Below are 27391 nucleotides of genomic sequence, written 5' to 3'. Positions count from 1 at the left end.
GCACCTTTATTTTCAATTTGTACATGTTTGGAGTGTCTACGGGGCATAGTGCAGAAAGTCCCTGTGTCCATGGGGGTGAACCCTACAACTCTCGTAGATTGAAAACGTCAGAATCGTAAATACGTCTACGAGAGTTGTATTCTACAGCTAATATCGCATAATGTTAACCACTCGAAACCATTGTGCGACGAAGAACAAAATAATCCTGGCTGGCACAGAGACTTCCCTTGCAAAATTTTTGCAAAATTCATGGATTTAAGAACTATGAAGGGTGCACCAACATGAACGTTTTTTTTCTAAAGCATTAGATGGCGGGCCAGAACATAATGAAAGGCTAATTTAAGAAATGGATAGTTAACAAATGTACTGGAACTCCAAGAGTCAAGACAGAACGCCTTATATTTGGCACACATTTGTGATACTCTCACAGTCACAGAGAATGAATCAAAATGTAAGCTATTAGGTGGCATAATAAACCGTAAACAGCGGTTCCCCCCCCCCTCCTCCAAGACTGACCATGTAGCAAAGCCTACCGTCCTCATCATAATCATTCAATAATTTGAATGATTTTACTTTTATTCTCATTATACCCCGCAATGCCAGACGTAGGCTACAACGTCACATTATTAAGCATGATTCATCAGGATCGCTTTGCAAATCCACAAGCTCACACTGCAGCGCAGATTGAATATATTCGGGGCGCAACACCGTTGTCATAAAGTAACAAAGTACATGTACTCAAGTACTGCACTTAAGTACAAATTTTAGGTATTTTTACTTTACTGGAGTATTGCCAATTTTCAGTAGGCCTACTATTGTATTACTTCTACACCCCAACGGCAAATATTGTACTTTTACTCCACTACAATCATTTGAAAACTTTAGTTACTAGTTACTTTGCTATTATCAATTATTATATTATAAAACCACTTTAGCCCTATTTTATAGGCCTACATAGGCTATTTGAAAATAGCCAATCTAATGCATCGCATTGCAACACATTGTGAGCTTGTAGATCTGCTATTTTCAAATATTAGTACTTTTACTTTTGGTACTTTAAGTACATTTTGATACTAATACTTTTGTGCTTTTACTCAATTTTGAATTCCAGACTTTTACTTAGGTAAAATATCTGAGTACTTCCCACCATGCACTGACCGTTGTACGTCGAAGCATAAATTGGTCGTTACTGGATGGATTGCAGCTGCTACTTGAGAGAGACAGACTGCTTGAGATCGCTAAACATTAATCTGCTAGTTAACAAGAGAAATGACACTATCCAAAAGTATAAAGCAGGGGTCTTCAACAGGGGGTCCGGGACCCCTAGGGGGTCCTCAGAGTTACTACAGGGGGTCCACCAAATCTTTGTGTGTTATCTTTTTTTTTTTTTTTACCTTAAAGGGGAAATCCACCCATTTTCAATATTTAACTATGTCATTAATATAGCATAAAGGAGTTGTGTGGAAATAAAAAAAAATTAAAAAAAAAATTAACATTGCAAAAAAATTTAACATTGCAAAAAAATTAACATTGCAAATTACACTGTGATGACTCATCATGGTGTAATTTGCAATGTTAATTTTTTTGCAATGTTACATTTTTTTGCAATGTTAATTTTTTTTAAATTTTTTTCTTATTTCCACACAACTCCTTTATGCTATATTAATGACATAGTTAAATATTGAAAATGGGTGGATTTCCCCTTTAACCACTTGAACCCTGGCATCCCTTTTCTGAGGAGAACTTTAGCCAAAAATAGCAGATCTACAAGCTCACAACGCCTTGTAGATCGGCTATTTTTGGCAAAGAGATATATAGGTGTAGAGGGGAAAAAAGAGCAGACCAAGTAAACAAAAAAAGTTTAATCTGAAACACAATTTTATACAATATAGAGGGGGTCCCTGCTTCGTCTCTCTCTCAGCTAGGGGGTCCTTGGCCTGAAAACGTTGAAGACTCCTGGTATAAAGAGTATAAAAGATATGTGTAAAAGATATGTGACAGTGCTGAAAACAGGGCATTTAAAGATGAATTTGGACACATTGGACAGCAGCAGTGCGGAAATTGCGCACCAGAGCGCACTCGCCTATTAGTTTGTATTGGCCAGTGTGCTCATGAGTTTCTTATACCTGGTGTCATCAATGCAAAGCCGTTGTGTTTCATCGGCTACACACTTTTTGGCTGTTTGCAAGCCAAGGAATATAATTTTAGATGGTAAGATGAAGCATGCATGGTACCAGGCAAGTTAGGCTATAAAGTTTAATAAGCATCTTTCAGGTGGGGACATATTCTCTATGGACATTATAGCTATAGGACTGTCAGTCCATATTTTAAAATGAAAATCATAAAATCATTATCAAAATAATGTATTTTAATATAAAACATGGATCACATGATTGTCCATCCTACATAAACAACGTGTGTGTGTGTGTGTGTGTGTGTGTGTGTGTGTGTGTGTGTGTGTGTGTGTGTGTGTGTGTGTGTGTGGCATTGCGGGGTTCTCTCGGTCCGACCCGCGCCAGGTGTTCCATTCCATTCCGTTTTGCTTTCGCCCTTCTATTAAGTGTCAATGATTTGATTGTTGAAATACGGACAAAACAAATTGTTCTTGCGATTGCTTAGCTCACCATGACAGGAGATGGACCATGAAACCGACACCTCTAGTTCAAATCCGGATGGTAGAATGATGTTCAATTGTTACACCGATACTGTTTTCAAACGAATCTGCTTAATTTATATTTCAATTTCGGTCAGAAAGTTCCCTGTGTGAAATTTGATTTGGTGAATAAATTATTTTCAACTTGTTTGATCAGCCTTTGTCATTTTTGACACCCTGAGAAATAGCATCTTTAATTAGCTGACTAAAATCCTTGGATTCATGTTGGACCTATAGATCAAATCCCAGAGCAGTTGTGTTATATTTCTCCATATTCCTATGAGAAGATGCGATTCCAGAATTTAATTGCAGTGTTCCTGTAAAATAAAAAAAACATTACACTGACTCTCACCAATGAATTGAATATTTGTATCGGGAAACGTCAGAAGACAATGCATATCTGCCAGGGCTGTCACCATTCATGAGTCCATTCTGGAGGCTTGGAGACTCCTAAAAGTTGCTAGAGACACTGATGCCACAACTGGTATGTGGCTGTGGCTTGCGTTGGGTCGGAACTCTGTCCTCGGTGTGCATAAGAAAATTTCTCAGGGAACCCGGTTGTACTAAGCTGGGACACTTGCTGGTGCCGTTTGAGACCTTACAACAGCGGGTCCACATTTGGCCTAGGCTGCTAAAGCAGATCGTTAAGGAAGTCAATGAGTCTTCCTCCACACCTGAACACCTTCTTGGAGGAGAACTGGTCAACAGAGGGCCTGTGGGAGGAGGATATAGACTACGTCTTCCCATGCCTGAAGGTGTCTCCTAAACTGGGGCAGTGGCAGGAGGAGGAAGACACTTTCCTCTCATTCGCAACTCCACATCCTGGCTGGTTTGAGGACTTGGAGAAAAAGGCAATGTATTTCCTATGCGTGAGTCAGTCTCTGCATACCATGAAAATATAGAGGTGGACCGAGCCCAGGTTCTTCACCAAAAGGCTGTTGGCGGGTCGACCGGGGCGTTGCCTGGCACCCAGTGGCCGGTACCCAGTGACTGCTATATGATATATTAACGGAATAAGGGTAATGTTGTAATACGTGTAATAGTGTAATAATTGTAATGGTGTAATAATGCAACAAGTTTAATAGTGTAATAGTGTAATAACATAATAATGGTAACAGTGTAATAGGTTTAATAGTGTAATAGTGCAATATGTGTGATAGTATAATAGGTATAATAGTGTAGAAAGGGTAAAAAGTGTAATAGGTGTAATAGTGTAATGACGCAATAGGGTAATAGTGCAATAGGTGTTATAGTGTAGTGAAGTAGTTGGGGTTTGGGTGGATGTGGGCGGAATTGGGTGAATGTGACCACTTATAACACTATCACACTTTTACACTTATTAACTTATTGCACTATTACACCTGTTCAACTATTAGAGTATTACCCTCATTGCGTTATTACATCTATTACACTATTACACACGTTGCACTATTACACCTATTACACTATTACACCTATTACATATTAAACTTAATGCAATATTACACTATTCCACCTATTACACTACTACCCCTATTGCGTTGTTACACTATTACATTAGTACACCTATTACACTATTACACCTATTACACTTATTGCATTATTACACTATTACCCTTATTGCGTTATTACATTAGTAAGGCAATATCTTGGGCAGTATCATTATTTAATAAAGGATTATTATTGTTATTATTATTATTATTATTATTACTATTATTATTACCCTTATTATTATTACCCTTATTATTATTATTATTATTTTATTTTTTATTATTATTACTACGTGTGAATGTACGTGACAGGTTGTAGCGCATGTAGCTTACGCGTAAATGTACACGACGCGTTGCAGCGCGTAACGCGTGCTTACATGTGAATGTACGTGACAGGTTGTAGCGCATGTAGCTTACGCGTAAATGTACACGACGCGTTGCAGCGCGTAACGCGTGCTTTTGTGCAGTGCACGCGCAGAACGAACGTGTACACACACACACACACACGTAAGAAAAAATCATGTGGTCACAGGAGGCGTCATGCGCCCCTCGTGGCACTAACGGAGCCCCATACGCACACACACACACACACACACACACACACACACACACACACACACACACACACACACACACACACACACACACACACACACACATTCTCTCTCTCACCACGCCTTCTTATCCCACCTGCTACATCTGCAATCACATACTGGTGCACCCGCATTATGTTTGTTTTTTTGTAACGTGATCGAACAATGCAACACAAACTACACACACGCACACCCACAAAAAAAATGTCCACCCTGCGATGCTTTACCTGCTCCAGAGTAAAGGATATGCAAGGTTATTTTCAAACTGTAATCCATTACAAATCTGATTACCATATAGATTTTGTGATCAGTTGCACAAACAACTAGTTTCCTTTCAGTAATGTCCTCAGCAATATTGTATTACTTCAAGATATATTGGCATATGACATTTGATTTGATTTGGAAAGGTTGGAGTATTTTAACGTAGAATTAACAGGATGTATCTGCCCTTATTATTTTGAAACATGTTTCTGAGTGATCTTACAATCAAATAATCTGCAATCGCATCTCTGATACATGTAACCAGATTACCTTATTCCATCTACATTTAAACTTACTGCTGATATGTTTTGTAGGCCAAAACACGCCAACCTGTAGGAACTGTACAGTAGAGAGTTGCACGGACAACCTCCTGCCTACTGGACTTCTCACGTCAGGATACTTCAATCCATTTTCCTCAACAAAACCAGCAGGTATTGCACACATTACACAACACATATGCTCCCATTCGCACGCACGCACACACACACACGCCCGCACCACAATCTATGGGCCTCTGATTCACTAGGGACCCGCTGTGGGCCATGGATTGACGGGTCAGGGCATGATGGACACTGCAATATGGCTCTATCAAAGAGAGAGCTTCGGTCCAGAGGATGTGGACGCAGCTGAGGCCAGTGCATCTGCTGTAAAGGAGTAATGGGGAGGGGGGGGGGGGAGACTTCACAAATATACTGTACTTGATTACAAGTTTAAAGTATGTTGCATTAAAACTACCACTCTTAAGTACAATTTATTTAAAAAGTTACTTAAGGTAATGTGTGGGAGTGTGACTGTGCTCTTCAGTTTCATCAGAATAGTATAGGCTATTACAGCCTCCAATTTTTGGACATTCAGTTGTAGCAGCACCACGGTTGGCATGAAGGCACAGGACAGATACAGGTACTGTAAGAGTAGAGACATTCAACCTGCAGGATTAAAATGTAAAAAAACTAGATTGGTACTGTTTGTGATTAAACTATGTGGGCTTGACATCCGACACACGATGTTCCATGTAAAAACAAATGACAATGGCCACGTTTCCCAAAGAGATCCTGCGTAGGAAGTTACGCGCGGTCCTTACGAAGGCTCCGTTACGATGGCTGGCTTAAAAGCCACAGGTATTGCCAAGATTTTTGCATCCGCTTTTACATGGTTAGCAAACTGATCTTTTCTACTGATAGCGCGAGTTACTGCACACGCTGGAAACACCTCAGTTTTCACCTCTTGTGAACTTAAAGGCTGCAATGGGAACTGGGTAACCACATTTGGAGGTGGAGCCTCAGCCCACACTTTATTCCCTGCCAAATCATTGCCAAGGATTATATCAACCCCTTCCACTGGTAACTCAGGACGCACTCCCACCACCACCTCCCCAGTTTCCACTATGCAAGGCGACAGGAATGATTTTCATCCCCGTACCTCTCATTAACATGAAGTCACCCGTGTCTGAAACTGAGGAGAATGGAATTACGGCTTGAAGGATGTACATTTGTAATGCGCCTGTATCTCTTTTTGAGAAGTTTGCATGCTCTCGTGTTAATAGAAAAAAGAAATAAAAAAAAACTTGTTTGGAAAAAAAACGTCCTAACGATGATGTCACAGTCACTGGTAGGCGGGGTCCACAGCCCTCCTATGAGACACAGACCGTGTAGAAGAAAACTGGTATCATTTTATCATTAGCATTAGTGAGGACCAATGCTATGAAGATGAAAATGTGTGAAGTCATCCTTTAAGTAAATATAACTAAATAGTGCAGTAATTGTAAATGTATTATAACTTTACAAGTACGGGAATGATGATGATAATAATAATAATAATAATAATAATAATAATAATAATAATAATAATAATAATAATAATAATAAGGGTAATAATAATAATAATAATAATAATAATAATAATAATAATAATAATAATAACTAGACGCGTTGCAATTCTGGGAAATTGCAAAGTGTGGTTGCGCCGGTCACGGGTCGCGGCCGCCGGGACTCGAGGGACACGCCTGGAGGAATACCGTTGGAGGCCGCACGACGTGCGATTCGAATTCAGTGCCGATCAGATCCCGCGTTCGTGACACGTGCCGTTTTAATTTGAGGAAATAGGCCCCTCCCACTAAAGAAACAAGCCCCTCCCACAAATGTAACGGGCCAATGACATCGTCATGTCACTCCTGAGATCACTTGCTTTTCTTTTTGAGAGAACAGATCCCCCCAAAAATCATGTTTTTGCATCAAACGGTTACATTTTGCGCATTTGTGGCGCCTCCTATGGATCAAAGTGAAAATACTTTTGGGGATTCGTTGAAACGTAAAGTGGGCTGTTATAGCGCCACCATGAGGCCGACTGGTGTAATTATTTTTTTAATAATTTCGCACTAAATTATGAACCTCCCCTCAGAGTCTTGTAACTCTAGCCCTTACGGTTTCTGAGAAAAAAATACTTGAGTTTTTTCGTTTCCTATTAAAGTGGATGGGGAAATGTATTGCACTAATAAACCAATATCAATTAAACTATGTAACCAATCTATTAGCAAAATACAAGCGCACGATTCCCGGTGAACCCGGTCATTTTGACATATGGCACGAGTGTGGGAAAAAAAACTGTGGGAGAAGTAGCGCGGAAAAATAAAGTTTATCTAGAAAGAATAAAGTTCATCTATTACTATAGTCTGGTTGCCCTATTCGGGCAACCACACTAATAATAAAAACGTTTACTTACTCAGGAGTAAGTGGTTGTTCTGGGACTTACTCTCCATAGAGTAGCCTACAATGCTGCACTGTGAAGTAGAGGCTGAACGATGTAGAATTTTCTTCTTAGTTTTTCTAATGGAAAAGTAATCATATCCACTTTACTGGCAGACTTCACCGTTCCAGTTTGATCTGTCAAATATCATAATGACAGTAATGCCTAATTTTGGAGAGCTTTTCTCCCCCTCTCAGGTAAATGTAGCCATGGTGGCTCACCTGATAAGAGCAGCCGACAGGACCCAATTGGTGGCATCAATAAGGACACCACTTCGTCCAGTCATGGCCCGCTCCACCATATAGCAGCAGCTAACCTAGCTGTTGATGCCACGATGGAGCTACTGGAGGAAATCAGAGTGGTTGTTGGTGATAAGAGATTCCTACTGTAAGAGTTATTTGATTTGAGCTACTTTACATCCACAACAACACATTATAATAGAGATGAGCCAGTTCCAATGGCCATAGATGAGAGATGTATCCGTAAATTTGAGCAAAAAAATGTAGAGACACTGTGTTTCAGTCTGAATTCCACTCTCTTGCTCTCCCAGACTTGTGGGCCTCTCCCAGGCTTCGGTGCTGTGTTTTGTCATTGACACCACAGGCAGTATGCGTGATGACATAGACGAGGTTAAGAGAGTCTCCTTCCTTATCATCGACAGTAAGAAGGGAACCCCACAAGAGCCTTCCGCCTACATATTGGTCCCTTTCAACGACCCAGGTAGTAGAGATGTGTCTTATTGCAAACATTCAGAGATGTATAGAGGCTAAAGATGGACTGTTTGCTCATAAGCTCAAACATCTTTATTTTTCGATGTTTGAGTTTACAAGTAATAATAATGTAATAATGTCCTGCAATGAGCTTAATTATTAGTGTAATATTAATGCTGCGTCAGGAAGCAGCGGCAGACCCCCAGACCATAGCGAGCCAGTGTAGGATAGGACATACGTTGCAACTTGTCACATTTGTGGCTGTAAGTTAAAGTGCTTTTGGGGGAGCACTCTGATAGAGCACTGCTTCTCAATCAGTGGTCCACGGACAAATATATTGTACCTTTGTTAAATGTATACCAAAAATGTGTTTGAATAACATTTCATACCGGGAAAAAAATCTAACAGAAAATAGACGATTTACAAGCTTGTAGAGGCCAGAACCCTCACTGGTATCACTATTTAAAAATGCATTTATGTCATAAAAGAGCAATTCTATCTTGTGTGTTCAGAATTTGGACCTGTGATGGTGACAACTGATTCAGACGTCTTCAAAGCCCGCATCAATGAGCTCAGAGCATCAGGAGGAGGGGACACTCCAGAGATGTGCTTATCTGGTCTCCAGGTGTGTGTGTGTGTGTGTGTGTGTGTGTGTGTGTGTGTGTGTGTGTGTGTGTGTGTGTGTGTGTGTGTGTGTGTGTGTGTGTGTGTGTGTGTGTGTGTGTGTGTGTGTGTGTGTGTGTGTGTGTGTGTGTGTGTGTGTGTGTGTGTGTGTGTGTGCGTGTGTGTGTGTATTAATGCGTGCATATGCACATGCGCCAAGAATGGCAAGGCAGGATGTGATTTCTTTCTTAACCACTTAATCCCGTATTCTGGGGAAAACTTTCACAGAAAACAGCAGATCGACAAGCTCACAACTTGTCGATCGGCTATTCTCAGGGAAGATAGCAAAAACAGAAATGTCACTAATACTAGCCCAGCAAGCACAATGACGTCATGATGACGTTATGATGACGTCCTCCGGTGACGTTTAGGACTAGGCCAGATCACAGCCCATACGTGGATGATCTTTACGTCATTTCTACTGTATATTTATCACATGAACGCCACACACAACAGCCTAATAAATCTTACCATCTGATGAGGAAACTATAGTGGATGAAAGCTGTGTGCAGAAGATCCATTCCCCATTCCGACGTAGGACAGTGATATATTAATCAAAAATGTACGAATTTAATCAATAAGTAATCAACAAGCTCTGGTCCATAATCGGATAGCAGCGTTCCACTTGTATGCTGGATTTCATCATCTTTTTTTACCTCGGTAAAGGTGCGCAATGTTCAAAGGCTTATATAATATCCTTTCCACGTTTTATTAGCCTTTTATTTGGTAATGGGGTTAAACCTTGTAAACTTCTTTATTCTCATTACACATGAGAGCATTTATTACGTGATCCGCTTCCAGACAGAACAGTAAGTTGTCAAGGCGATGCGACGCCGCATCTGTTATCTTTAGACGAGGCGGAGTTGAACTTCAAACTTTCAGCGTTGCCAGATGTTGTGAGAGAAATAAGCAACCAGGTCTTGGAAAACAAGCCCAAAAGAAGCAACTGGCACTTAGGCCATTATAAGCACTTTAATTAAACCGTTGTGAGCTTGTAGATCTGCCATTTAAAAAAAAATCTTTTAATAAAATGTGGAATATTTGGAAGATTTTTTAAACATTCTAACAACGCAAATCTGGTACAGGGCTCCAGCTGGCACAAAACATTTTCAGATGTCTCTTATAGGGATAAATTAGCCTACATATTAACTTGGGGGTCCATGACCAGCAGCGTATGGTGAATTTTAACATTGACCGGGCCAGAATCGCGCAACAACGGCTAATAATAGCCATTCCGGGTGGAAAGCGGAACGCTCGTCCCAAAACACACTGTCCCATTTTTTTGCGGACGAGGCCGCCGGTTTAGAACCGGAGCAGGGTGTTTTAGGACGCCGGTTCTTCTTCTATTACATTTCTGAATGGAGATAGGTGCATGTCTCTGCGCAATGGAGAACCGGTTTGACGGCGAAACTGGTTCTTTCTAATGGCCACTCATTAACAATTCGGCCGAATACAAATGAGCCCCATTTGAAAACAAAGACGTCTTATAGGGTGAGGGGCTGCTAATGTTGTTATGTTGATTTTTAGTTTTTTTCCCCTGGCGGATCTTGCCCCACAGACCGGGCCATGGCCTCGTTGGCCCCAATGACCGTACGCCTCTGTCCATGACATAAAAATATTTGAGAACCACCGGTTAAAATAATTGAACAATTGTGAAGCAAGCCCAAATAACCAACTACTCTTTAGAAACAAGCCCAAAAAAACGCACCCCACAGCTACCAATATTTACAAGCAACTTTAGAGAAAAATAAGCCCAAATTCGCTTATATAATAAGCGGACATGGCAACACTGTTTAGCACAGTTCAGCGCGGTGACGTTGAAGTTGGATGCTGTTGGACGCAGCCTTCCAGAGTAATCATGTCCTACACCTGGTCATACGCACATCTCAGGGATATACGAACCCCTTTGAGAATTGCACGTCAGTTTGTGAGTACCAAAAATACGACCTCCTTTACGAACTTTATTTACCCCATATTTACGACCAGCATAATTAATCGGGGCCAATGACCCATAACATAACCCCTATACTCATTCCCATATTCAAATAATTACACAAATAAGAACAATAATACACAGTCCTTGGTGCCCCAGTGCATGCTGGGAAATGGACTTCCTCTAGCCACCATTATAGGTCACTGAAAAGCCGTCCATACGATGTCCTAATGATGACGTCAAGATCATCCCCATATCGGACATGATTTGGCCTAGTCCTGAACATCACTGAAAGACATTGTAAACAACATTTTAATCACCCAAACTGCCGTAAAAAGGCGTAAATGACATCAAGATCAAAGATCATCCCCATATCCATATCTGCTGTGATATCCTAGTTGACAAATGATGTCCACAAAATCTTCCAATGAAATCAGCTTGTACAAATTATTTTATTGTGTCACAAAAGCTGGCAAATAATCCGACTTTGAATAAGAACAGGCCAGGATTTTAAAATACGTGATTTGACCATTACAATAATTTAGTTATCGATGTCTAGGAGATTTCAGTGGAAATTTTCTCTATAGGATGTACAGTACCTATGTTAGTTGAAATAAGGTATAAATATTCTGGGCCAGATCTAACTAGACATGATAGGACTTGATCAAACCCTATTCATTGGCTCACTGGTCCAGGTTCGTCCAGGTTTTGTTGGGAAAGACTCATTCCATTTTGCCTCCTTAACTTTGAAAAGTCAATCTATGCAAGGACACATTGTTATGTCCGTCTGTAAACAGCTAATCTCCGGCACCGTTGGACTGATCAGCATGCACACTCTCAGTAGGCCAAGGAAGAACCTCTGCACCAGTTCTTTCAAATTGGCCTCATGGTGGCGCTATAACAGCCTGCTTCAGGTTTTGGCCTATAACTCTTAATACATTTTTTATAATAATAATAATAATAATAATAATAATAATAATAATAATAATAATAGTAATAATAATAATAATAATAATAATAATAATAATAATAATAATCATCATCATAATAATAATACATTTTATTTGTAATGTACTTTATATTTGACACAAATTTCAAAGTGCTACATGGCATAAAAAGTCAAGAAAAAGGTAACAATTATCAAATTCAAAGCAATGCTAAGAGACCCCCCTCCCCAGGACACAACTAATACAAAGTTTTAAGTTTAAAAACACACAAAGGCATCAATAACTCTTGAACCGTAGGTCATACAATCTGATCTACAATCTTATGATGCAACTCCAAAATATAGGCCCTGGCCATTTGTGCCAGGCTAGATTTTCCCCATTTCATGTTTTCTTTCAAATACACTTTTTGCTAGTCCTCCTTTCAAATATTGTTCAAAAGTCACACAAATTGGTACATATATATCTCTGGATCGCAGTCATGCGATGAAAATGTATCACTCAGTTAGCAGATTTCATTCCAATTGGCTATGACTGTCATCCAAATTTTGAGAACCCTCGGCTAGGCAACCCGGCCTGGCGGGGATCTGCGCTCCGAGGAGCATACTTTTTTAGGTTACTCTGTCGCTACCAGCAGTAGATTTCTTTCCCCTTCAAAGTAAAAGTGGCTGAACTGCAGTGATTTAACGTAGCCTTGGTGGCCACTGACCAAGCTGTGGGTATAGAACAGAGGATCGCATTTTCCTCCCGGACTCACGGTCCGCGAGTTGTAATTTTACTCCTGCTATCAACCCCAATTAAGAACATAATCCTGGCTTTAATGGTACACGTTCTTAATTAAAACTAATATTATTTGGTTTCGCTATTGTATTTATTATTATAGCAGCACATTTAGCTATTTTCAGGTTGCTATTAGCTATTATCAAACATTACTTATAGCTGTCTTGTCCTCACCTGATGCAATCATTTACAGTACCTTGTACAATACCACAAATCTCCTGCAACATATTAATGAGCATGTCATCCCGACACTTTACGAGTCACCAAAATTATTCAAACCAATTTGAATTCAAAGATTAGATTTTGAATATTTAGTATGTTTTTACATTGTCATGAGAAGAATATATATATAGACTATAATTTGTATTTATTCAAAATAAATACAATTAAATAAAATGGGCCACGGACATAGACAAGTCTTGCCACGGACACGTTTGTCCGTGTACGGACATGTTGATGACCCCTGGTTAGGGCAGTTCCACATTGATTGATTGATTGATTGATTGATGTAGTTTATTTAGTAAGACATGAGAATAGTACATGACAGTACATAACAGTACATGGAAGTACAAATTCACATTCAGATACATGAAATATTTAATAATAAACAGGCTCCTTTTGATACGAAAATAACCCACTGGAAAAGTGAAGGTAGGCTATGCCACTGCACCTATGCAGACACCAGATGCAGTGTTGTCCTCGCGATTTCAGAATGTTGTTTTATGCCTATGAAAACAGCTTGTAAATCAACACAATTAGTTGATAGTAAGGCTAGTAAGACGGTCAAATTATCAGATTTTCAATAATAACAGACCAGGATTACAACTATTTCATTATGAATAGTTTTCAGTGGCAAAGTATTCTGTCTGTGGGATTTATGTTAGTTGAAATAAGGTTATATTCTGGGCCAGATCTGACTAGTTATGATTTGACTTGATCTGGCCTCGATCGGACTCTCTCTGATTCATCCAGGACGTCCATTTTCGTGGTCAGGAATTATTTTGGTTGAAATCAGGTGATATTCTGGGCCAGATCTGACTAGTCTTGGTTTGACTGGATCTAGCCCCAATCGAGACATCACTGATTCGTCCGGGTCCTGACTGTGCTTGCTGGGAGTAGTATTAAGCCCAGAGGGACTCCGCTCAAAAGGAACAGGCACAGAACTGTAAGAGAGGGTTTAAGTGGTTAAGAAGCAAACGTGCCCATTGACAAGACATAATTATGCTAATTAAGATGATTGCTTCAAATTGTTTTGTGTCTGTAATTGCAATTGAACGGAATTCAATTATTGAAAAGTATATTTCAATTTGCCGGACAATGTCAGTTTTTTAGATAAACTTTGTTTTTGGACAGAGTTGAATGGTACCCCTTTGTTTGTTTTCACATTATTCTTTATCGCAGATGATTACAAAATGAATCTAGTTACCACAGTGACCTGAATTGTGGTCGGTAAGACCATATGTAAACTCTGTTCTAAAGGCAGTTTGTTTTTTGCTGTGTGACACAAAGCTTGCGCTGACGGCGGCTCCACCCTCCTCTGACATCTTCGTCTTCACTGATGCTCCGGCCAAAGACGAGCATCTGAAAAGTGCTGTGACTGCCCTCATAGAGAGCACCAAGACGTCGGTGAGTTAAGTTTTAACTTTTGTCCCTCTCTGTGGTTTTCATCTCAAAGTTAGGTCTGAGGAAGAGCCTGGTGGCTTGAAACGCTTTTGGAGCAGCAATACTGGTGTGCAGATTTTTTATTCTTATATAAATCTCAAAGTTAACCACTTAAATCTCAGGATCTATATTCTGCGACGCGTTTTAAGCTTGTAGATCTGCTATTTTCAGCAAGGCTTATTTAATGTAGAGCGAAAACAGAAAATACACTAGCATAGAGCCCTGAGGGACTACGCTCAACCATATGGGGTTTAAGTGGTGAACTGTTAGACGTTTAGCATATTCAGTAGCGAGGCTGTGGAGGCAATCTGCTCACAAGGACTCATTGCTCACAAGGACGCGTTGTGAGCTTGTAGATAGGCTATTTTTGGTATTTTTTTGTGACACTGTACTGTAGTATGACAAAGTAGGGCATTAATTTACGGAAAGATATTGCAGTATGTTTCCACCAGTGAATCAGGAACACAAACTGCCATTTAAAAATGGCTTCATGAAAATTACGCTGATTCTCCCCCTTATAGAGATTGCTGGCTATTCAAAGGACAGTGTTACTTGAGGACAGAAGTAGATCAAATCAAGTTCTACCAGCTAAACCATTGGTTTGGTTTGGCAGCTAGTTGTGGATTCCATTAAGGTGATCAGGTATTCTGCTGTTGATGAGAAAGATCAGGGCATGCAAATGTAACAATGGAAAAAAGACACACTACAAGCTACTGTACACTTGATTTGATTTATTAGACGTAATAATTACATGTTAAATGCTTCTTACGGAAACGTCAAGGATTTTATCCTTGTTCCTGTTCTCTCAAGTTTTACTGGAACAAGGAAACTTGAGAGACAAAAAAGATATGTAGGCCTACTGTACATGATGAGTGATTTATGAAGGGCATGCCAGGAATTAAATGCAGTGTCACAATAGTTTAAAGAGAAGGCACCTAACTGTCATGATTTATGACCTTGATCTGCTTGCCCCAGTACACGTACATGTGGTGAGTCACTCATCTAAGTAAGTATAACATAAATCAATCTGTGCGTAAACAATCTTTACTGACTGACATGTGCCACCGTTAAGAGAAAACACATACTGTAGTTTTAAATACGCAAGGCCAGACGTCTGTTTTAATCAGAAATATGAAAGCACAGATAGTGTAATGACTAATCGATTTATTAGTATTTAAAATATTATTATTTTTGAACAGATACAATACACTTTAATTATTTCATTGTCTGACCACACCACATACACTCCGTTGTTTGAAAAAGTATATATATTTTTAATTTAATTTTTTTTATTTTGTAACCCTTATTTTTCACCCGGTGCCAATTTTCTAAGTGATCCTGGGCGGTACACTCCCCTCACCAGCCTAGGGAGGCCAGGGCCGAGGTCATGCCTCCTTCAGTGCATGAGAGCCAACTGACCTTCTTGTCACCTGACAGGGGGGAGTTTCCCCAGGTGGACGTAGAGCATGGAAGGAACACGTTATTCCAACCAGTTCCCTTCCATCAGGTGCCCTGGCTGTCATGGGGGAGGCGGTATAGCGACCCAGATTACTACGACTACATGTTCTGTAAAAATATCTTTTTTTTTTTCTCCAACAAAGGATTGAAAGCATATTTAGCTATTTTCAAAGAATTGAGGCAGCTATTAGCAATCATTTCTTCTGGCTGTCTTGTTGTCTTCACCTGATGCAATTGTGTACAGGTAACATGTGCAATGCTACAAATCTCATGCACATATTAATGAGCATGTTACTTTACGAGTCACCAAAGTGACTAACACTTTTTATATGTTTTTACATTATAATGAAGATAATATGTACAGTAGGCCATATTTTAAGTGCCACGGACATAGACATGTCTTGCCACGGACACGTTTGTCCGTGTTGAAGACATGTTGATGACCTCTGGTCAGAAGTCCGCCTTAGCCATTTTGTAGTATGCATTAATTAATGGTTATTAAGCGTTTAACTATGATTTTTTGCATCTGCTGGTCTAAATTGGGAACAATATGCCTTATTAAGGTTAATAAATCCTTTCTAGGCTCTTTAATTTGATTAGCTGTGCATTTGATTGGCTGATTTCATTGGTTCATTTGATTGATTGCAGCCGAGTCAGGGGTCATCACCATGCCAGCTTGTGATGGACATTTTCATCGATATTAAATTTTTGCCACAGATATACAAAATAAGTGATCAAAAATGATTTACCAGAAATACATAATGAACTCCTAATATGCCATGTTGTCTATGCCAATGTGCTACACATTTTACAATGATCGTATATCTGCATTAAACACAGAGCCACAAATGAATAAGTCATTGGGGCGGCCATAGCTGAGTGGTTAGTGAGCCCGCCTAGGGAGCCAGAGGCCCTGGTTGCCCCAGGTACGATTCCAGGCCAGATCAACAAATGTGTGGATGAAATGAAATTTGTCCCTGAGCAAGACTCTTAACCCCTAATTGCTCACAGGCCCTCATTGGAAACAAGACCGCAAGGACTTTCATGAACAGACCTGTTAAAGGAATTATCCTATCCTATCCTATTGTTTTAAAAGCCAATCTACAAGCTCACAACACATTTCATCATGACATGTTGAGAGCTTGTAGATCTGGTATTTTCGAAACATTTCAGAAATGTTTCTAATTCTTTATTTATATACTTCCGTATGTGGGATTTCAATAATTGGGTCTTATCAGTACAGTTAGTGCTTCCATCGCACTTTACATGAGCAAAGGGCCATTTAAGTGCAGAGTTGAGTGTCATATGGTTATTGTAGAGATTGCTGGCTTTTCAGAGGACAGTGTTACTTGAGGTCAGGAGGAGATCAAGTTCTACCAGTTCTACCTTACCAAACCAAAACTATTTTTCATTACGGTGATGTCTTGACGAGAAATCTTCTATCATGATGAGAAAGTCTTAGACGTTGCATAGTTGAGATGTAAGATATGCGGAACAAAAACATCATCACCTGTATGTACATGATGAGTGATTAGATAATGATAAATAAGGGCATGACAGGATTTAAAGGAATGCAGTGTCACAACTACTTTCATTCAAGGGATCCTAATCAGAGGTGAGCAAATGTACAAGGTCTGATGGTGATTGTGGGCCCCAGGCTGTGGATCAAGGGTTTCCATTGATTATGATTATGATTGTGGAGTGTTATTATAGTTATATATTGTTATTTTTGGACACTTTGAAACTCTTTCTCTCAACGGTGAAAATCTTTTTCAACAAGCTTTACTTGTCCAGTTCTGCCCTCCTTTGCTTTTGTAGCAAATGGTTTCTGTTTTTGGGCGGTGAAACCGCCCCTATATGTGAGGTTTGGATATTTGCACACCAAATCCTGCGCTGTGATTGGCCACAAATGTACCCCTAACACGGTGCATAGCCTGCACCGTGATTGGCCAATCACAGTCTATTCAGGACTGTGATTGGCTAGGGAAACATGACACATGTGCATAGCCCTATAAATAGGACCATAACTTAAAAAAAACTATAAATTAGTTTATGGTTATAAGTTATGGTTTCTTCCATCACTTCTTCCATCACTTCTTCCATCACTGTGATGACCACTGTGACCACACCGCCCACTTCACACTGGGTGTGATTTTTGATCTTTTCCTACAGTTTAATTGTCTGACCCCACCACATATGAATCCGTTGTCTTAAAAAATAAAAGGTTTCTCCAACAAAGGACTAAACACACATTTTGCTATTTTCAGGGAATTAAGGGTAGCTATTATCAAACATTACTTCTAGCTGTCTTGTCCTCACCTGGTGCAATCATGTACAGCTTACCATGTACAATACCACAAATCTCCTGCAATAATGAGCATGTAATCCCGATACTTTACGAGTCACCAACATTATTCAAACCAATTTGAATTCAAAGATTAGATTGTGAATATTTAGTATGTTTTTACATTGTCATGAAAAAAATAATCTATAGACTATATTTGTAATTTTTTCAAAAGAAATAAAATATAATGAAATGGGCCACGGACGTAGACAAGTCTTGCTGCGGACACGCTTGGTCCGTGTACGGACATGTTGCTCCCCCCTGTTCCTCTCCCCTCAGCATTCACAATGGTTAAATGTCCTCTTTACATATTGACTTCTATAAGAACTGCACCTGTCCTTGTTGACCAGGTCCATTTCCCTCTGTTTAACAAACTAAATGTTACATCGCCACTCAAGCTTAGTTCAAATATAATTCTCCAATCCCTACGCTGAACCCTGTTCAGTGCTTTCCACTGTGCTTTACTTATCCTAATTCTTGACCTTTCTGTTGTCCTGCCCTTCCATCCATCAGTTGATTTTATGATTTTACTGATGACTTTTAAAGCCCTGCAAGGCCTGGCTCCCAGCTATATCTCAGTGCTGGAGCCGCACAGACCGGTGCGCAGCCTTAGATCCTCAGGTAGGGCCCTCTTGGAAGTTCCCCGGACTAACCTCGCCACCATGGGCGATCGGGCTTTTGTGGCCCGGGGCGCCCAGGCTCTGGAATGCCCTACCTGTGGATCTAAGGCTAGCTAAGTCAGTGTCATCTTTTAAATCACTCCTGAAAACTCATTTATATACCAAGGCCTTTTCCTAGATTGTAGTACCGTTATCGTCCACACTGGTTGTCTCAAATGTGTTACTTTCAATGTATTTATGTATATATGTATGTTTTGGTTTGATTTTTTTTTTTAATTGACTATTGTTGTTTATGTCTATGGATGGTTTTTATCATGACACTGTAAAGCACTTTGTAAACACTGTTTACGAAAAGCGCTTTATAAAGTTGATTATTATTATTTATTATCAGGTGACCTTCATGTTGACAGCAGTCTTGTCCAGTCGTCGGCGCAGGAGAACGCTTCAGCAGGGAGCTCCACTCAGATTTAGTCAAACAGACGCCCAACTGTACCGTGACCTTGCTCGGGCCTCTGGAGGTCAAGCCATCGAGGTCACAAAGTCTGACCTTACACAGGCTACCAGCGTTATAGAGGATTCATCAGCCGGTGCTGTGGTGAGAATAACTATCCCACTGACTGAATTACAAACAGCAGTTAGGTTGGAAACAATGTTAAGCTACTATAATTCCTTCAATTGTTTTATTACTGTATTTAGCAAAGTGGTCAGATGTATTTTTCAACACAATTAATTGCAAGCTTTCTAAAAAATGTACAGGTTACAGTTTTCCAGGCAGCAAGAAATCCAGGAAGGCCCGATAGCTTTACTTTTGAAGTTGACGGCTCAATGAGAAACGTAACCGCTTACATCACAGGCGCTTCCTCACTCACCTTTAGTCTCACAAGCCCCACAGGTACGACTATATGTTTGTATGTGTACAAGAGGTAACCAGCAACACAACAACGCATGTTGTATCCTCGAAACGCTCTTAAATCCTATGTAGGCCTGGAATGGAAAAGTTTGTTATTGTAAACTTGCAGGGTTATTATAGTTAACCAAAACTAATTAAATAACTCAAACTAGAATTGATTTTAAAAAAAACATTTAGTGATGTGTGGTGATGGTGGTGGTCATGTCATGGGTATTTTCATTATCCCAGTGTAGTGTTCCATTATGATTTGCCATATATAGGCATATACTGCATGTACTTAATTTGCATATTTGCTGGAAGCAGTCCCCACCTCTACCAAAGGCATAGGGAAAGACTTACAGAATGTGATTACATATTAGCCTTACAACAAAAATGCCAGCAACAATAACAATGAAATATTGTATTTTTTATATATGATTAGACATTAACACTTTAGTTACACTTGAAAGACAAAGGAAAAAAAAGCACCCGAAACGTGCAGAACTTACAGTGTAGATATTTTTAAACTGCTCTGTCACCCTACACTTCACCTCAAAGTATATTCCTCCCACAGACAACATATATACATTATGAATGGACATAGAATGGTGCATAAGGAATAGCCGTCTGATTAATTTCAGCAGAAGCAGTTCAACGTGTTTCTCCTCTCATCTCCCCAACAGGTGTATCTCAGGCCTCCACTGAGTCCAGTGGCCCTCTGGGCTCTTTCTCCACAGTGGGTAACCTGCGTCGCTTCCGCTTCAGCGCTGACAACCTAACAGGATCATGGGATATTAGAGTCAACTCTAGTGACAGATACTCTCTCAAGGTCATAGGTCAGTTGTATCAGATAGTCAGTTGTATCATATTGTTTACATGTGTATGTGTGTACAGTAGATGCTGTTGCAGTAACTAGGGATGTCCAATATTATCGGCCTCCCGATATTATCGGGACGATATTAGCATAAAAATCAATATCGGTATCGGTGATTTTTTAATTTTTTAAAAAATAATTTACAGGAGTTCTTACTATGGTGTGTGTGATATGAAATGTGAGCTTACCATACTCACAGTAATCCTTAATCATATTCCATCATATTCAAGGGCTTTTGCAGAGAAATGAGACAGACTCCAGTCACTTTCATTAAAGCACTGCAGAGGGCAGGTGTGTGTGTGTCTGGGTCCAGCTGGCGCTCGTTGACACTCGTTAATGTTAACTCTCTCAGTGCCAAGCCCCGAGTTATCCCGAGTTTTCTCTGAATACCCTCCCTGCCAGAACGAGAAATCCCGAGTTTTTACTTTTTACTGTGGTCGCGCTATTCTGTTTATTTTTCATGATCACTTTCGCTTTCTGATTCCTTCAGACTCATTGGGTTCCGGTTTCATGACGCAGATTCCGTTTCCGGTTAGGGAAAGTCACGGTTTTTCACACGGTATAAAAAACGAACGGAGAGGTCTACTTCTATTCTCTTTGGTCTGGGTGACTAACAGTCATCGTAGTCGTGTATCACATCGTAATTTAGCCCGATCAGCGATTGTCGAAAAAGTCACATCCGGTTAATGACCGGATGTGACGTAAGCCTGTTTGGGAGGGGGCGAGCGAGTCAACGAGGCGATCAATGATTTGCTGCTCTCTACTGGTAGAACTGTCGTAAGTGTTTAAAACCCCAATCAGAGAATTTATTTGAATGAAAAATTACAAAATAAAAAAATAAAATAAACACGCAAATCCAGTGTCGGCCCTACGGGGGGGCATTGGGGGGCAATGCCCCCCCAGATTAGACTTTGTGCCCCCCCAGTTCAGATTGGCCAGATTATTATTATTATTATTATTATTATTATTTATTTATTTTTATAGACATATTTTTTTCGGGTGTTAGATATATATGTTATTTGTATATTCTTTGTGATTATTATAAATATTTACATTTTCAAATAATTAATAAAAGGTACACCACTGTTTTGAGTGTTGACCACCTTCATGATCACACCTCCGTGCGAGCGGTTCCTGTGCGACGTCACGTCATTACCTCTGCGTCTGTTGTTGGTGCTTGCTATATATAGGGGCAAGGTAAATTAACCGAATTAACCGAAATAGAGTTACAAAACACCCCAAAATAGTACAATATCCATCCAATAACCGCCAAATTTTTTTAAATAAATGATTGGACAAGCGGCTTTCCACAAGTGCACCACTGGGACATTAATGTATCACTCTGCTTAAAGTGTGTTGACTTAACCATTGATTACAGACATTTTCATCTGCCAATAAACCAGCAGAGTAGGCTGCATATTTGCCGCTGAGCATTCTGTTCAGTGGCGTAACGGAGGGGCAGCAAGTGATGCGGTGCGGGGGGGCCACCAGCAGGGGGGGCCCGCCTGCGCTGATACAAATATTTTTACAGCAACAAAAATGAAAAAAGTTGATTTATATTGGTCAAATAGAACAGAATTAGACCCGAATTAGACCGAATTACACCCAAATTAGACGCGCGCGTGCATGTGCGTGGGCCTCACGTGAAACTCCCGCGGGGAGGCCCCGCGATTCTGCGTTACGCCACTGATTCTGTTGCTTAACAGTGACTGTTTCATGAACTATACAAACAGTGTAGGACTGAGGATCTGCTTTTGTGTGTTACAGGTCAAAGTTCAGTGAACTTCATCTATAACCTTGTGGAGGCACATGAGGGAGCCCACGGTGACTTCAGTCTGAAAGAGGGGCGTCTTCTCACAGGTAAGTTCCCAAAAGTATCATGAGTATTCCACTATATTCTGTTTGTCTTGTGGGGGGGGGGGGGGTTTAATGTCTATTTTCGACTATATTAAAAAAATGTATTTCAGATTGGGGTCCGTGGCCAAGTATATGAATTTGGAGGTCCTTGACATGAAAACGTTTGAGAGGCACTGTTGTAAAAAATCTAATTTTTCTATTTTTATTATTACTTATTACTTATTTACTTATGTTGACCTTTTCTTCTTGTAGGTGGTAATGCCAGCCTGTTGGTCACTGTGACAGGAAGTGACACAGCAGAAGTCAGAGAGATGTCTCTGGTGCAAGAGTCAGGATCGCAGGTCAACGGATCAGTGCAGGTATGCTACACCACTGGTTTCCAAACATTTTCATGTCAAGGACACCCCAAATTCATATGAATTTGGCCGTGGACCTCCATCTGAAAAGATTTTGTGCCAGGGACACCCATAAGAGAAAATTTGTATTCAACTTTTTTCTGATATTTTCACACTTTTGGGACGTGAGCTTGTAGCCTGCTATGAGAGTGGATGTCCAGATGCATCTCGCCCTGTCATCATCTTGTGTTTTCATTTGAAGCACAACAAAAAGAGGGAAATAAAAGCACAAAGTCAATTATTCTGTCCTCTACAGTCGCTGGGTGGTGGCAACTTCCTGGTTAAGTTCTCTGGCCTTCCAGCGGGTGAATTTGTGCTACTTCTGAAAGGAGGAGAGAGCACCACCTCCAGGTCAACAACACCAGCAGGGAACTTCCAACGGCAGGCCTCCACACAGATAAAGACCTCCAGCATCTCTGTCACGGTGAGCACTTTCGCGTTAATGTAACAGGATCTTTAACTTTGAGTGTTTTGGTGTACTGTACATCTGGAGATATACATGCATCCCTATTCTGGGGCGAACATTTGGAAATAAACAATCTACAAGCTCCCACCACATCGGAACTCAACGTGTTGTGAGCTGGTAGATCAGCTATTTTCGGAGAATTGGAGATTTGGTGTGTCCGGGTATACGGTTTAAGTGGTTAAACATCGGCGCTATTTTTTTGTTTTTGTTTGTCTTTTTTACCATTGTTCATCACTTTAAACTGGCAATTATTGAACAGAAAATACAAAATGTATTTTTCATTCAGCTCTTGCCTTTATCCTGCCGTCCACTGCGGGCAAAATGTTGATACCAATGCATTTGATAAAATAAATCATAAATACTTCTTTGTCTCTTAACTCCCCATCATCATGGTCATTCATTCTCTATGCAGGTTCAAACCGATAGCACCACTGTAAAACCAGGCTCCAACATCTCCATCCCCTTCACTGTATCTACAACCACCAACGGAGTAGTCAACGCCACCGGAAGTGGGAGTTTTACCATGCGCATCAGCAACGACCGGAGCTACAAATCCTCTTCGCCAGACACCATCTCCACAGCCGAAGGCGGCCAAGCAAACGGCACGGTGGTATTAACGGTCCCGGCCAACGCTGCGTCTGGATCCGATGTGACTCTTATCGTCGAGGCGGAAAACACTGCTACAGCTGACTCCAACTATGCCTTGCTCAGACTCTCTGTGGTCGCTGAGGTAACTGCAAGCCGGTTTGGGGGGTAGGGTGGGTGGTCCTGATGTATACTGAGGCAGGGGTAATGAAATGATTTAGCACCAGATCTGTCAAGGCAGTAACTTTCGATGAGCTTTCATTCAGTATTCCCTTTATTTAAAATTGTTTCTGTATGCCCACTTGGCACTTCCTCATACTCTCTCTCTCTCCAGGTGACAGATGTAACCCGCCCATTGTGCACGGAGGCCAGTGTGTCTGCCGCCGCCTGTCCCTCCAGTGCCTCGCTCTGTAGTACCTCCCAGTGGGAATTCTCTGTGAATATCACAGATGGAGTCAACGGTACCGGCATCGAAAGCCTCACCGTCCGTCAAGGGAACGGCACCCTCAACACCAGCACGTTCGTGGGAGCTGAGGGGGAGAACATTACACTCGCCACCTACGGCGCCTCCTGCTGTTCACAGAATGTAGAGCTGGTGGCAGTTGACGGAGCAGGAAATGCGAGGAAGTGTGTGGCGCAGGCGAGAACAACTGCTCCAGAGACCATAACCCCGGCAGCTGTGGTTGCTACGACATCCACCGGGGGGCACACTTTGATTTTGTCTCAATGTCTCTGGATCAGCCTGGCAGTTAGTTTTGTTTGGATGTGAAGAGAGGAATGGTTGTGGAAAAGAAATGCTTGCACCCTTTTTCCAAGTTCTGTAGGTTCCATCTTTCCTGTCTCCTTCAGGGTTCTGCATGTTAGGGGCCCTATAATCGCCAATACTGGCTAAACCCACTATTTGAGGATTTACGAGTGCGCAAGGGGCGTTCCCGTGCAAAAGTTGCTATTTTGGGACACCTGCCTTACCTGCAAAACACCTGCACTAGCCGTTACATTATGCATAGGTGTCGTTTGGGCGTTACAATGATAAAACCAATCACTGTGCCAGATGCTCTCCCTCTAAGTGTTGCCAGGTCTGCTTATTATAAGCCACATTGGGCTTGTTTTTCTGTAAAGTTGCTTGTAAATAATGGTAGTAGCGGTTGTGAGCTTGTAGATCGGCCATTTTCAAATAGCCAACATACATAAATATGCACATTGTTTAATTGCAGACATATATAGGTTTGAAGTGCTCATGTGGCCTATTATAGTCACTTCTTTTGGGCTTGTTTTCATAGACCTGGTTGCTTATTCCTCTCTCAAATTCTGGCAACACTGCTCCTGTCGTTGCAGCCGCACTGAGGGGATTTAACATTGGGCACATATGCCCAACGTTTACTTTATAGGCTCTAGCCTTTGATTGCCTTTCAATAAAACCACATTTGATAGACATACGAGTCACCTACATGTTACTGATTAGAGAGAATTTTATATGTTTGTAATCAGTTCATTATTTCCTCTGTGTAATCGATGAATAAAACTGAAGTGTGTAATTTGGAGAGCACTGCATTGTGTGACGCACAAAATACGATAGTGGGTGCCATAGCGGGTGGTTTTAGATTCCGCTATGCGCTTTCCAAAACATGTGTGGTAAGAATAGCAATTTTGGGGATAATGCAACGACACGCCCATGGGCACATCTCTATGCGCAAATAATGGAGTCGGCATAATGAATAGCGTGTATAGCGGGCGCAAAATATGCACACAAGAAGAATGTTACTACTGAGAATAAAATGAGGAAATACAGCCTTTTTATCCTTTTTACTTTGCACAATCATGATGCTACTCTTCTTGGCGTTATACTTAAAGACAGGAAATGCCTTCTTTGGGCATTTCCTGCTGAGAGCAGTTTTTCTGGGAGGCGCTAATCACCTCACCTGAGTACACGCTCAGGTGAGTTTCAGTGATGTCATCAGAATCACTGATGGCAGAAGACTGGTCTAGTTAGGAATTACTAGACCATACCCGGTGAAGGGCGCAGGCGAAAGTAGTTGCAAACTTGGGGTTATTGCACGTCCTGTCGCGCGGTTTCTCCCCCCCCCCCCCCCCCCCCAGCATGCAAACCGAAAGCGAAACCTAACTGCCAGACCACAGACCACGACCCAAGACAGACCACAGACCACGACCCAAGACAGACAGAGGTTACTCAAATTATAGGAGGATTATAGGAGGATTATAGGAGGATTATAGGAGGATGCCATGGTACACCCAAGGTTAGCCCTGGTTCAGAGCGTTAGTGAGTTCCCTCTAACGCCCTGGAAGACCCTCTACAGATTTTGGTTAATGGTAAGTTCAAATCCTCCAGATCTGTAGAGGGCACTGTGGAGTAAATAAAAATAATTTCCGTCTCGCTGACATATTTTAGTTTCTGCCCAAAAAGTGTATTTTACAGAGTAGGTGGGGTGCTGAGAGGCTTCCCACCTCCGAGAATAGACTTTCAACAACACAAAACAGCCTTTGCTTCGGTGAGTAGCTAAATGGTTTTGTTTATTTTCACTACTCTTGAGCACTCGCAGGGCAGTGGAATTCCTTGTACAAGCGCAGAGAGAGGGGTCTTCCAGGGCGTTAGAGGGAACTCACTAACGCTCTGAACCAGGGCTAACCCAAGGTATACCAGTCTTCTGATGCTATACCCTAGACTAGAGTGTACCGCCACCTTTAGGCCAGTGTGTCATGCTATACCCTAGAGTGCATCGCCATCTTCTGGGTAAAATAATTATTTCTCTACCTTCAGGGGACAACCCCCTACAGCCTTGCAAAAAAAAAAAAATACAAATATTTTCCATGACTTTGAAACCAATTTTTATATACTTAACAATTGTTTTAATCATTCTAATTCGGCTGGGTGGTTCATAACATATTATTCTGTGGTCTGACAAAATGTGAATACATAATACTGCTTATATGCCTACTTCCTGTTTAAAGGCATACTTACATGGTCTTTAATATTAAAATCAATGCCGTACTGGGAACAAATCCTTATGGATACTAATCCCAATACGTATTGTGGGAGCCAATAAGTCTGAATACTGTATGTGTTTATTTTAATAATTATTTTATTTTTGGGATAAGTTAAAGCATCTTGTCACTTTTTTTAATTAATAAAATGTAATTGTGTCCAATCTGTATGGTAGAGTATGTTAATACAATATCACTTATACAATTGGGGTGTTTGTATTTAGTCTCCCTGCTCTTCTATTGAGACATTTAGATCGTGTCAAAGGTCATGTCTCACCTAGACACAGGATCTGACACGAATTTTGACCCGATGGTCAAGATTCAATTTATCTCCTGAGCAAGCAGGCAGGCTCTATTAGCTCAACGGTAAAAATGTCAGCACTTTAGCACAGCAGGAAACTGGGTTCAAATCCGGGGTAGAAGAGGAAAGTTACACATTGCTGCTTTAAGTTAAAAAGTTGAAATAAGTTAATAATAATTCATTCTCATGTTT

At 40.8% G+C, this 27391-nt stretch overlaps 1 protein-coding gene across 1 annotated transcript in view; it reads left to right on the top strand.

The window, feature by feature from the left end:
* LOC308097540 (von Willebrand factor A domain-containing protein 7-like) overlaps nucleotides 1-26693 on the top strand; it is a 36773-nt gene extending 10080 nt beyond the window's left edge. Inside the window, exons 7-19 of the mRNA XM_080445372.1 lie at nucleotides 5291-5407; nucleotides 7916-8105; nucleotides 8269-8438; nucleotides 8941-9053; nucleotides 14258-14374; nucleotides 19224-19427; nucleotides 19589-19724; nucleotides 20405-20557; nucleotides 22363-22455; nucleotides 22705-22811; nucleotides 23104-23271; nucleotides 23726-24043; nucleotides 24233-26693. Coding sequence (XP_080301498.1) covers nucleotides 5291-5407; nucleotides 7916-8105; nucleotides 8269-8438; nucleotides 8941-9053; nucleotides 14258-14374; nucleotides 19224-19427; nucleotides 19589-19724; nucleotides 20405-20557; nucleotides 22363-22455; nucleotides 22705-22811; nucleotides 23104-23271; nucleotides 23726-24043; nucleotides 24233-24667 — 2321 coding nt within the window. The 3' untranslated portion in view covers nucleotides 24668-26693. The remainder of the gene's footprint in view (nucleotides 1-5290; nucleotides 5408-7915; nucleotides 8106-8268; nucleotides 8439-8940; nucleotides 9054-14257; nucleotides 14375-19223; nucleotides 19428-19588; nucleotides 19725-20404; nucleotides 20558-22362; nucleotides 22456-22704; nucleotides 22812-23103; nucleotides 23272-23725; nucleotides 24044-24232) is intronic.
* Nucleotides 26694-27391: the final 698 nt, after the last annotated feature.

Source organism: Gymnoscopelus braueri, assembly GCF_963280865.1.
Source record: "Gymnoscopelus braueri genome assembly, chromosome: 2".
Classification (NCBI taxonomy): Eukaryota; Metazoa; Chordata; class Actinopteri; order Myctophiformes; family Myctophidae; genus Gymnoscopelus; species Gymnoscopelus braueri.
The sequence above is the reverse complement of the archived record's forward strand: the minus strand, read 5'-3'. Positions and strand labels throughout refer to the sequence as shown.